The following is a 13,512-nucleotide window of genomic DNA, read 5'->3' on the forward strand; positions in this document are numbered from 1 at the left end:
TCTTTTAAGCTGTGCAATTCTTTCATCAGGTGCTCACAGTCCATACAGCTAGCAACATTTTGCTGATAGCACCAAAGCATGTGCATGAAGTAGAAAGCAAGAGGGCAGCAAGTAGAAAAGTTTGCATGCTGATTGAAATGTGGTTGAAAACTGAAATCTCCTGCCATGTTTCATCGTCCCCAGAGTCAGAGTCCTGGTTGGAGCCACTGTCAATCACCTCAACATTGTTTTTTCTGACAATATTTTACAATATAGATGTAAAAATATTCCAGGTCTAGATATTGCTTTTCCACGCTGGTGAGGACCTACCTTTCTCTTGCTGATCTCCCGTTTCACAGCTATCCTATCCCGGCATGCTGTGTCTTCATCTTTGCCGGAATCAGAGTTCTGGTTGGAGAGACTGTCAATCACATCAGCCCTGTTTTTCCTGTCTTTAAACTGGCCTCCTTTGGGATCACTGAGAGGCTGCTGAGCCTGGTTCCATTGCCTGCAGCTAGTGCCTAAAGCCAAAGATAGCTACTGCAAAGAGCAGCAGTTAGTGGTTACCCTGGTGATATGCTGCCCCCTATTTGTAAGGAGCAACCTTCGACAATTTTTCCACATTCTCCCTTTAAAGAGTGTAAATTGCGTGAAGGTGTGAATGATTGTCTGTCTCTGGCAGCCCTGTGCTGGTGGGGACCCCGCTACATGTGAGCTGCGACAGGCTCCAGCACTCATGTAACTTTTCAATTGATAAGCAGGTGTCGATCACTGAAGCAAACACAAGAAAGTGGCTGAGTTTTTTTCTTTTTTCTTGACTCTTTTTAGAGCTCCTACACACCTACATTCCTTCAATAGGCATTTTTTTCCACTTATCATGCCTGATTAGACCTCTTCTCAGGATTGTGTGGGCATGTATGGTGCTTGATTGACATCTCCCATATGCCCCTGTTAGCTTTGTTGCGTTGGTTATTGTTGGACAACTTATGCAACTTAAATTATTATGATTAGTATGTGGAGTTAGAGGACATGCCCAAACAGCCAGAATAACAGAAAGCACCTGTGTAGGTGTGCGAGGTCAGATGCACAGACAGAGATTCAAATGTCCTTGTTTGGTTTATTGTCACAAAAACAAATTATGACTTGATTATTTAATATCCTGCATGGCGAGATGCACAGGTTTGTTTGTATAAGTCTTGCTTTCAAACTTTCTTCTCCACTTTTATAAGGAATATATTGATTTTAGAGGATAAATTAACAATTAAGTTTTTACAGGTGTCCCTCTCCTTTCAGAACCCAGGCTGAAGAACCACTACCATAAACAACCAATCATTGAGAGGCAATGAGAGGCAACCGATCAGCTTGCATGAACCAAGTCTCCCAAGCTCAAGAATCCACAGGGGCAGGGATGACTATTGTCAAGTGTCGCCTTGCCAGCTTCATGATGCTTCATTCCTAGCAGCAGCCGTTGTAATCCCTCCCTGCAATACATTACAATGGACTCCACTGTTACTGTTAAAGCTACTACACACACTGTAGCGTCAATGAAACCACCACCGACCAGATTTGCAGTCTTTACATGCTTCTACACTTGATTTCAGAGTAAAAGCCCATAGTGCAGATTTAGCAAAAATAACTGCTGGACTGCTTCAGACGACACCGTTGGTGGAAATTTCTGTACGCTCTTCAGCGAACAAAAGTACAGCCTTAAATAAAATAAGAATCACTATGAATATTGGTAATCTGGAACAGATTCACATTTGTGATATAAATACTGTGACAAGCTGCCAATCATCAACCATTGTCTCACTGATTCATATCAGCAATGCAGAGGTCTCACAGACTACGTTTACATGCAGTCAAGTAACCCTTTCATAACCAGAATATCAGCAATAACCCGGTTGCGCACGGCCATGTAAACACCAATAACCCTTTTGAAAAACCGGAATATGCTCATATTCTGGCTTTTAAAAATCCGAATATGACCCCTGGGTTACTCCTTTTCTAACCCGAATATTTGGTCATTTATACACCTCCGAATATCCCTATTGAACGGAACATTAATTTGTGTTCTGTGCATGTTCTATTCGCAAGGAATCTTGGTCTTTTGAGTGCAGGTAGCATGGATATGGATGGCACAGCTCTGGCTCAATTTCCTATTTCTTCACGTTCTCACCTTCCATTAATGAAGAAAGTGAGACAGAATAGTGTCAAGTACTGGTAGTAGGTCAGTACCAGCACCAAAGCGCAAACGACGGCGACTGCTACCGGCCCCGGGCTGTTCATTATCTACCGTGCTGCTGCTGCTGTTGTTGATTTGGATACTGGAAGATGAAGCTGAAATGACGCGCATTGCGTCATGACGTTCTCCGTGCATCGACACGTTGTCCGTGCGTCGCTGTTTTGATCGGGATATCCCAATTGATTACAATTACCATGTATACAGGAATAACCCTGTTTGCTCACGCATGTAAACAGGTTATTCCGAATGTTTCAGAAATCGGAATATTGACCATATCCCGAATATTGACTGCATGTAAACGTAGTCAAAGTTAATGTGACCTTTAAATATAATAAATTACAACACAGAAGGTCAAACATCCATCCATCTATTATCTATACCGCCTATCCCTTTTGGGGTTGCGGGGGGGCTGGAGCCTATCCCAGCTACAATGGGCGAGAGGCGGGGTACATCCTGAACCGGTTCCGATTGCAGGGCCACATGCAAGGACAAACAAACATTCACACTCACATTACGGACAATTTAGAGTCATCAATTAACCTAATGACCAGCATGTTTTTGGTCTGTGGGAGAGAACCCATGCAACGGGAAGAACATGCAAACTTCACACAGAAAGGCCCTGCCTGACCCGGGGATCGAACCGGCAACCTTCTTGCTGTGAGGCACGCGCACTACCTGCTGCGCCACCGTGCAAGGTCAAACATGCTCTAGGAATTATGCATCAGTTAATTCACTGTGTTACTGACTCCCAGCAGAGAGATAAATCTCAGCACTTCTTTGTGATATGCAGGTATACGTCATAATAACATGCATACATTAGTGGTACCAGTTTTATTACCTGTATGTTTAGGTCACAGCCACTAATAGCTGCAAACAAAAGACTTCCCATTGGCATCAACATTGGAACAGCAGCAAATTGAATATGAAGATGATATTTTACATATACAGCACTGATATTATTCTCTACTCGAGAATGATTTAGGTTTGATACCTAGCCCTAATTCCCCACCGTACCGTGACAAAATTGTTTCTGTGGAACTGCATGCAAACACCCAAAATGCCAGTGTTACTGAGTGGTGCCGTCAGTATTTTTTAAAACCTGAAAAATGAATTCCTGCAACCGAGTCACTGATGAGATTTGTTGTTTAATATATAATATGTAGCTCCCTTTTATTCTGTAAATGCTGTATAAAATGTATGTATTTATTAGTTCCATCCACCCAAATATACCGTGTATTTGTGTGGATGAGTGTTTACTGTAAACATTATACTTGTGTACTGTATGCGTGCTCAGCCTTTTGTAACTCTAGAGACCCTGTATAAAGATGTTTTTTAACTAAAGATAAATTCCATGTCAATTTGTGTACATTTCATCTTTTTCCCTCTGCTTGCTCATCAGTTTTCTTTTTTTCCTCCAGTATCCAGTGGTAACCTTTGTCTGTTGGGAGAATTTATAATGATGCTGTAACTGAGGCTGTATTCCCCTGCGGATAAGAAAAACAGTGCAGAAGGGACACACGCACAAGCACTACTGAGAAAATCTCAAGGTTTTAGCAATGATTGCATCATGCCTCATTCCCCCTATTCATACGCCTCTGGGTTTATTCCTGATGCGTGTGTATATGTGTGTCACAGGTAGACAAGTTAATAGAGTTTAGTGTTTGGAAAAGCTATATTTAGCCTCCCTTATTCTCTGCATATGATAATGGAGCTCAGATGTAATGTATCCCCATGATAAAGTAGCCTCTAAAACACTAGCCTGCAACGCGACTACAGGAAAAGGCTACATACAGAGGCACAGTGCAGGGGTTTATGACCATTTCCAGGTTTTCCACCAGCCAGCCTCAATATGTTTACCAAAGTGAGAGGAGGACAGCAGAATACAACTGACTCATTCAGAAGAAAGACTGGAGGTGAAATGAAAAAGATAATGACAGTGAAAATGACAGTTCACTGCATATGTTTGCTCGTCAAATATGCTTTGTCAAATATGAGAGGTTACCCCAATAATCCATCCATTATCTATACCGCTTATCCCTTTTGGGGTTGCGGGGGGCTGGAGCCTATCCCAGCTACAATGGGCGAGAGGCGGGGTACACCCTGAACCGGTCGCCAGCCGGATTGCAGGTCCTTAATTCATGTCCAACATTTAGACTGATGGTCTTAAACAGCATGGACTAATCAACAAAGATCTATTCAGCGTTATCAGTAAATGTCATTATGCTTTCAGTTCTATCAAAGCTAGGCATCTATATCCATGCTAGCAGCTCTGTGAGGCTGTATTTTGAGCAAAGCAGAATTAAAGTCTGTCAGCATGCTCACAGGCAAACTGCATCATCGCAGATGATATATGCCATATTCAACAAATAATTTTGGTTGCAAACTGGCACCAAACTCAAAGTACAGCTGAACCTAGTGGGGAGTCGTGGATATGGAGACAAAAAAGTATTCGTCAAAAAAGTCTTAAACGATCAGCACAGTCGAAAAAGACAAAAAAAAAAAAGAGTTCCGACTCCTCATGTGTCATGTTTTGTTCTTCTTCCTGGCTTCATCTTTTCCCACCTGTTTTCTGTATCATCTGTGAAAAAGAAAAATTGCTCTTTTGAGATGAAAGTGTTGATTTCATGATCATCTTTAGGTGCGACATGAATTAGTGACAGTTTACACTGAGCGAATTGAAGATGCAACATGGCAGTTGCAAAGACATCATTTCACACCCTCAGTGAAATGATTAAGTTGTTTTTTTCACCATTAGGTGTTAATCTGTTCTGATCCACTTTTTAGGCTTTGTTTGCTGAGGTACATGGACGATGTATCACAGAGCTGAATCACAGCTGAAGAGCTCTAAGCATCCATTTACATGTCTGTGCGACAAGGCAGTCATGAGCAACTGGATGCTGAGATCAACAGGCCCTTTCTGAGTATTCAAGAGAGCTCCAAGTTAATTCAGAAAAATGACACATTGGTGAGGTGTGAGAATTATATCACATCCAATAAAGGCTTTGAGGTGTGAGAGCCCAGCACACACTGTATGGACTGCACGGTCTGAAAGGAAAGAAAGCAGTTGTCTGTGAAATAGAAAACAACAAATCAATTATTCAAGAAAGGATTACTTTTTCAAGATTATTACAAGAGAATGCTGGGAATGTTATTGTCCACTATTGTCCAGCTATGAAACACAATGTGAAGACCTTGCATCGTAATTCAAATCAATTCAAAGTTATTTACATATGGCCAAATCACATCAGAGCCTCAGGACACTTTCCACGTAGAGCAGGTGATGCACAGTAATGACAGTAACAATGGCAGCTACTGCAATAGACCATATTGCTGTTGATTATTATAGATGTATAATATGTATTATATATAGTGTATTCTAAACTGCTGGATGCAGCACGGCTCAATCACACAGTTGAGGAGAAGCTCTCTGCTAGACTCTGAGGTCACCGTCCAAAGACATGCAAGTGAGACTGAACTGATTCAGTCTCTGATTGAAGTGCTCATTGGTGTGACATTGAGCATGAATGGTTGGGTCTATGTATCAGCCTTGTGGGTGACTGGTAACCTGCACAGGGTGTGCGCAACCAATTCTCATTCCCAAGACATCATATACTGACCATTTGTCAAGCTCCTTGCTGACTCATATGAATGCCGCGCACCCATTAACATCTGTATGAGATGCAATGGGCTCTCAGCTAACTGCATTCTGAATCCAGCAGCAGGATTTTTTTGGTGCCTAAACCGAAAAAATCTGCCACTGTTTTGCAACACTAACCACGTGTTAGAAAGACTTTCAAGCAAGTGATGCTTGAGGGTACCCACTGCATCTGTATGAGATGCTTAGAGGCGTGACAAAAACGGTGGCATTTGACAACCTGGGAATGAGAACAGGTCACATACCCTGCCTCCCGCCCAGTGTTAGCTTGGATCAGATCAGATGGAATATTTTCTTCAAACTTACATAAGTAACACAAATAACTATACATAAAACACAGTCATTTGTAAGTACTTTTCTAAGTTCAACTATTTATGAAAAATCACTGATGTTCCCTGACACACTCACCCTCCAAATAACAGGGCGGTGCTATTTTCAACGAACCAAAACCACCATCTTTTCCTGATCTTAACCAACATGGTCCAACAAAAGAAGTTTTGACCCTGAAGAATACTGCAAATACATAATATTCATTATATTGCTACTCTGTCATTTTCAAACAAAATACAAAACAAAAGTTTGATGCCACCCATAAATTTCACTGTGCCTTCTCAACGCTTTAAGAACCTCCTGCACAGGAAGTGATGTGTTGCAGGATTACCACGTTAACTGTAAAGCTGGTCAGATTGTGAAAACTGACTGCAGATGCTGAACTCCATCTGAAGCTGCATTTCCATTACCCCTAGAAATGTGCAAAACCTAAATATCGCAATAAAATACTGGTAATGGAAACACCTGTATTTCGAAAATCCTCTCAAATATCGCAAAAACATTTTTACGCTCTCATGAGGTGGTTTTTCAGACGTGTCGATATAAAAGTGTATCGCAAAAGTGTAATGGAAACACTTTTTTCGCATTTACATGCGAACAGCCTCTCGGGGGCATGACACATCTGGTGCCACAAGAGGTTCAAGAACATCGCAAAGCTCGTTGAACGTGGCCCGGGTCATCCGAAAATGTTGTATCCACAGTTCGTCTGTGAATTCCTCATTTACAATCTTCTCCCAGAAATCCCTTATTCGTGGCCGCTGCCACACATAAGGGCTTCGCCTTTGAACAGTTATACGTTGCCTCCGCCTTCTGTTCATAATAAGTACAGCAACAGCCGTAGCGGCTCCTGAGATCAGTGTACCGAGACGCATAACGCTTTCTTTCTTCCTCAAAGTGAAGTCTCGTGGGACGGCTGAGAATTTACGAGAATTTTGGTTAGTTCGCAAAACACTGTTCAATGGAAACACCTGCAAGTAACACTTGAACTTTGTCGAAATTTCAGAAATATCGCTTTTATTTTGCGAACAACTGTAATGGAAACGCAGCTAGTGTTGGCTGGAGAGCTGAGCCTCTATATGAGTGCCCCTAAGCTCAGCACGAGCCAGTTACAATGCCAGTGCTGAACATCCATCCAATTAATCTGATTCTGGCTGTCCCCTGTGATTTGTGAATGAACAAATACATGCAGCCCTGCGATCGGCTGGAGTGTACCATGTTGCACTGGCATGTTTCTACAGTGGCCCAAAACAGACAAACCAAATACTGTCTCTAGAGAGTGTCTTTTGTGTTTCTTGAGAGTTTTGTAGACACCAAAGGCTCTCCGACACACTGGGAAAGGGAGGGGTGAAGCAAGGAGTATTAATTTAGTTGCAATCTGTAGACTCACCACTAGATGCCACTAAGTCCTACTGTACACACTGGTCCTTTAAGTCATTTTTTATTCTATTTTTTCTGTTTTGTTTTTGTGTTACTGCTGTGCTGTATTGACTCCATGCACGTGCATCTGCATCTCATGCCCGTCACATGCATGCTCTGCCCTAATTCTGCTGTCGGAGCCGGTTACATAAAAGCTCTCCCAAACTGCCGCAGGCTACAGATGCCTTTCATGGCTCTGACTCCAGAGTGTGTGTGTGTGTGTGTGTGTGTGTGTGTGTGTGTGTGTGTGTGTGTGTGTGTGTGTGTGTGTGTGTGTGTGTGTGTGTGTGTGCGCGCGCGCGCGCGCGCATGTGTGTATGTGTGAGAAAGAGAGATTGAGAGAGAAAGGGGTGTGCTTTCAGTTCAGCAGTGGAGAAGAAATCACCTTGAAATATGTGTATATGTATGCATCTTTGTGTGTGTGTGTGTGTGTGTGTGTGTCTACGTATGTATAGAAATATATTAATACATGTTCATTCTATTTCCTTTTTATGTGAACCACTGAGTGCATGTCATTTGTTTGTGCTGCATTTCTTGTATGGAAGGTGTAATTTATTATTATTATGTGATGTGTTGCAGGATTACCATGTTGTTATTATTATTATTATTATTATTATTATTATTATTATTATTATTATTATTATTATTATTGTTAAATAAAGATGAGAATTTCAATTTCAACCATTATCTGCTATGATATGATATGATATGATATGATATAATATGATATGTTCTTGTTCTTCACCCATTGTGCTTATTTGCTATCACTGGAACAAAATAAAATATTACTACTTCGTTAAAGAATAATGACTTTTTGTTTGAAGTAGTTTCTGCCTTACTTAACAGGCAGTTAGTGTCAAATCACTTTTAACGTGGTAATCTTTAAGATCGAGTGGTTGAATTTGGTTGTGGAATTTTAAAGGTAACACAGTCACTTTAAGGACAGCTCAAGGATAGATGGCATAAGAGTGGGGAGTTCCTTGGAGATGTCAGGCACACTGAAGTGGCAGTACCAGCAAACGAATGAGTTCACGCGTGTGTATTTTTGCCCTTGGGTAGAAAATATCCCTTTAAATGTCAATAAAATGCAAAAAATGGTTACCAGATGAGATTATGAATGAGCAAACAGACGAAGGCTGATGAATAATAAATTTGTATTGTAGCCGATTTTTGTAAAGTGGGGAAAAAGTGCACTGATGTTTTGAGTTCCAGGTGTGTCTCAGACAGAGAGAGAGTTCATGTAAGAACGTTTGTAAAAATACATTTTGTTTATGACTGCATTTCCCAGTGAAGTACTGTATTTGACTGTCGGGTAACTTGATAAGCTGTGATGTGTTTGTTAGCACTAAAGTGGATGTTTTGGAGGTGAGAGTCAATATATCATACAGGAAAAGAACAGAAGGAGGGGCGAAAATAACTTTCTGTCCTTATCACTGTATCATTGAACCCTCAAAATTAGAAAATTAATGATGCGCTTTATTCAGTGTAGTTGGAATAAAAGATCCACAAAAGGATTGAGTGCAGTGTCCAGTCCCATCATTCATCATCATTCATGATCAGACCTTATTCCGACTCCATGTGGCTCCCTCTCCCCTCTTGAATCTTGAGGGTGTGTTTATTTTAGCAGTAGCAGCAACTTAATACTGCTTTGATTGAAAAGTGAGGCTGATATTCAAATGACAGGCAATACAATTAATAATAAAATTGTGTGAGTGCTGATATCAGATGAGGTGAACCTGGGATGCCAGCAATTAAATTAACCAGTACCTTTGCTTTAGACTGACCTATATAAACCTTATTCCCTTTCCTGTATTGGCACTGCCTTTGAATATATGCTTTCTTCCAGCTGTTTATAAAAGCTGTGTTGCTGCAAACGTTTTCATCCATGAGTCAGAATGCTTGCCAAGGTGCACTTAACATGACAAACACTGTCAGTGTAAGGGATGTAAATGGAAAGAGGAGCTGGTTATAGAGTGACATGGAGTGACACTAAACGCAACACAGAGGCTTTCCTGTATGTCTGGAGGCTGGACAATTATCATTTACATTTACAACTTTTAGTATATTCAGCAGCTCATGTCATGTTCCACTAGAGTATATGTTAATTACTCCTGCAGCAGCATTACTCCTGCAGTGCTGCTCAACACTGAGCTGTTACATCCTGGCCCTCTCACTGATGCACTAAATGCCCTTTGGGATTGCTTAACAACACTGCTCCCTGCTGGTGACACTGCAGAACCCTAACATTTACCTCCAAGGATTTCATTGGATTTCCCCACAGTATATAAAACAAAGAATAAGAGATCAATACCAAATTCATAAGAACTATGTGGACAATATGTGGATTTTTTTTCCCCTTTAAACCAATATTTAAAATAGGAAATTGCATTGCAAGTATCTCCCGGAGACAATTTTCAAATGCTGAAAGAGGTCTGACTTTGGCTCAAATGTGACTATAGCCACCTAAAGGTGAAAAGATCTAATTCATAACAGATTACAGATCATGGTAGGAAAAATATAATCATTATTTAGTCGAAAAAAACTTTTTTGATTTTGGAAAAACAGTCTTCCACAATGTGGTGTAATGTCTGTTTCTGTTGACTCTGTATTATGTAATATTTTATTATTATAAAAACAAGAATCTAAAGATCCTTACAGATGGTAAAAGTATAGAAATAATATAGGGAGCAAGAGGTTGTCTAAGGCTAAATGTTTTCAAGATACCGAGATCCAGTTCCCCAAAGCCTTCATTATGAATAACAGCTGTTACAGCAGGACAGTTAGTTTCATAGATAAGACTCACCAGCCTCCAGTGAGGTATGCAGCAGAGCTGGTTGAACTTTTTTTTAGCTTGTTAGTCATGGAAAGTGACTTAGGGGAAAGATATTTATCATTTACCACACACTCTCTCTGCCTGGTTAATCAGTGCTCTACTCCGTTTTTCCACTTGCTGCACACCTTGTCCTTTTGCTCTATGTTTCTTCATCTGCTGCACGCATCCTTCGTTCATTCATTAGTTCTTGTTTAGGTTTGGTCTTTGGCCTCCACCGCATGCATGGTGTCCATTCATCTACACAAATAATAGGACTCCATCCTCACTCCACTACAAGCACATGTGCACACTAGAGATAGAGATTGCTCTAGGCCACAAGTTATTTCTTCATCTGGTGAAAGCTGGACTTCAAATCTCCACATTGACTGATTTATTCATGTCCCGAGCCTCACCTGTGGCCTTGAGTTGGCCATGGTCACTGAGCAGACAAAGAGAATCTGTGGCTCCTCTGTACTGCCACTATTTGCCAATATTTGGACACCTGTTAAGACAGCCACCCCAGAGGCTTCCTACAGTGCCTCTGTTTAATGGTGCACAGACAGGAACACACAAGGGGGAGACCTCAAGGTGGATCCAAGACACAAAAGGTTGTGTGGCTGCTCTGCTTGGCCTGCTGTTGCAGCTGAGTACACAGCTGTGCTTGTCGACCAGGTGCACCTAAACGTAACAAACGCAATGACCTCACCGAGGTGCTTCCAGTGTTGCTGAATCCTGAAACATTTGCAGGATGCAGAATTTTTGTGGGAGCCAAATTTGCCTTTTCCCAATTCCAGATTAGCTTTTTGTCCTCTGCATGGTCAGAAACCTGCCAACATTAAGAGAACTACTGGAACTTACATACAGTATAATTGGCAGATCTCTGGGCTTTGGTCAGGGATAAACTAAGATTACCATGCCTTTGAAGATGCTAAGCTAAGCTAAGCTAAAATACGAAGACCTGAAAGTATTAATTTACAACTTGGGTCTCATTTTTGTAGTTTTGTTCATTGTTTCTATCAGTAATCTGCCAGGAATACAAAAACAAACAAACAAACAAACAAACAAACAAACAAACAAACAAACAAACAAACAAAAAACACTAAAAAGAAGTCAAGACAGGTAAAGGAGACAAGAGCAGTGAAATGATCAAACAGGTTAGTTTGATCATTCAAACGAAGCTCCAGGTTAGACTACAACATCTGTGCATCTATGCATCCATCAGACTTTACAGACTCACCTCCTGCTTAAGCTTTGACATTATCAACAGTTCACGTGCACTCATTTTCAGTTTGATCTTTAAGTGGTCATCAAGTGGTTTAGATCAGATGGATAAACTGTTGGTTTGTTGGATCCTGTTCATCTGACTGTGCGTTTCCTGTGTCTTGACCCATTGTTCCATTGTAGCGATGCCCTCATATTCCCTGCCCAGTAAGTGCAGTTCACTGGCATCACCTCATAGACTGCATTTTCTGTCACAGTTTGTTATCATTGTAGTCAACCAACATTCCCTATTGCAGCCTGCAGTGCTGTTTTAATTCAAAGTGCTTCAAAACAAATGCCTCATATCGGCATGATGCCCGAGTCTTCTCTCAGGTCGCTACGTGTTCAAACAACCCAATGAAGGCTGTGTTCTCTATTCTTTGTGTTAGATGAGGCTGACAATGAAGCAGTCTTTGAAGGAGCCTTGAAAGAAGAAAACTGCTTTAATGCATCAGATAGTACAGACAAGAGAGCAGTGTTATTAAGAGCCGTGCCCAATGGGGGAGGGGCAGAAACCTGCAGGGATGTGACTTGACTGCTCATGACAATACCTAATTTTTGGATTAGTGGCAGATGGATAGCATTGTAGTCAAGTGCAGATGGTCTATTATGTGCATTGCAAACTATTAAGTGGTCAGCTTCATCACTGTGCACCCATTCAAGAAACAGATGCATACACACAGGCAGCAGTGTATAACATAACCTGAATACACACTTGTATGTCCTTCATGTTGTATTCGAAAGATTCTTCCTCTCCCACGAAGAACAGCATGTTGAGCTCCAGCCCTCGGGGGCTCACTGTGGAACCGAGGCTAGTTTGAGAGAAAGAACATATCAAACATATACAAACAGGAGGCACCTTTATAGTAGTAACACAAATAGTGAATGGAACTTTGAGAGGAATCAGGCCATTGTTAATCAGAGATTCCCAGAATTTTGGATGAGCGGATCATCCTGATCCTGATAAAAACAGATGTCATGTTCTTTGTGTGTTTTCTCTCTCGGGGTCATTTGGGAGCAATTCATTATTCTCCTCTTTAGATTCTGCTGATGTTTCATTTGTTGTTTTAGTCATGTGACACAGCAAGGTCATAGTTCAGGGATTCTAATCAGGAAGTTGTTACATGTGGTCAGCTTGCAGCTGCAGCTTCTTTATCTTTTCCTTCCTATGTTTGTGCCTTGGAAAGCATCGCTTGTAAGTTTGCATTTACAGTTGATAATAGTATACAAGTGTCATGTAATTCATCCGGTTATTACATTTAAGTGTTTGATTTACTTGCATGTGAACACAGTGTTGCAGTGTTGGGCTAGCTATGAGTGTTTCCTATTGTAATTGATGGCTTTCCTGGTGCAAGTATGCCAGTGCTGTTTTGAGCTGGTGAAATTTATGCACATCGTTTGCAAGGTGTCTACAAGTTATGTACAACTATTTACAGGCCACTTGAATGTAGTGTTTTGTGCTGTAGCTTTGTAGCTGTTTAGATAATTTACAGGCTGCAAGGTGGCGCAGCAGGTAGTGCGCATGCCTCACAGCAAGAAGGTCGCCGGTTCGATTCCCGGGTCGGGCCTTTCTGTGTGAAGTTTGCATGTTCTTCCCGTCCGGGTACTCCAGCTTCCTCCCACAGACCAAAAACATGCTCATTAGGTTGATTGGTGACTCTAAATTACCCCTAGGTGTGAGTGTGAGTGTGAATGGTTGTGTGTATGTGCCCTGCGATCGGCTGGCGACCGGTCCAGGGTGTACCCCGCCTCCTGCCCATTGACAGCCGAGATAGGCTCCGGCCCCCCCGCGACCCTGAAAGGGATAAGCGGCATAGA

At 41.5% G+C, this 13,512-nt stretch overlaps 1 protein-coding gene across 1 annotated transcript in view; it reads left to right on the forward strand.

Moving 5' to 3' along the window:
* The window catches only part of anos1a (anosmin 1a), a 29,567-nt gene extending 25,990 nt beyond the window's left edge, over positions 1 to 3,577 (forward strand). The window contains exon 14 of the mRNA XM_070957753.1: positions 1,273 to 3,577. Within this exon, the coding sequence (XP_070813854.1) occupies positions 1,273 to 1,325 (53 nt within the window). The 3' untranslated portion in view covers positions 1,326 to 3,577. The remainder of the gene's footprint in view (positions 1 to 1,272) is intronic.
* Positions 3,578 to 13,512: the final 9,935 nt, after the last annotated feature.

Source organism: Chaetodon trifascialis, chromosome 24 (genome assembly GCF_039877785.1).
Source record: "Chaetodon trifascialis isolate fChaTrf1 chromosome 24, fChaTrf1.hap1, whole genome shotgun sequence".
Taxonomy (NCBI): domain Eukaryota; kingdom Metazoa; phylum Chordata; class Actinopteri; order Chaetodontiformes; family Chaetodontidae; genus Chaetodon; species Chaetodon trifascialis.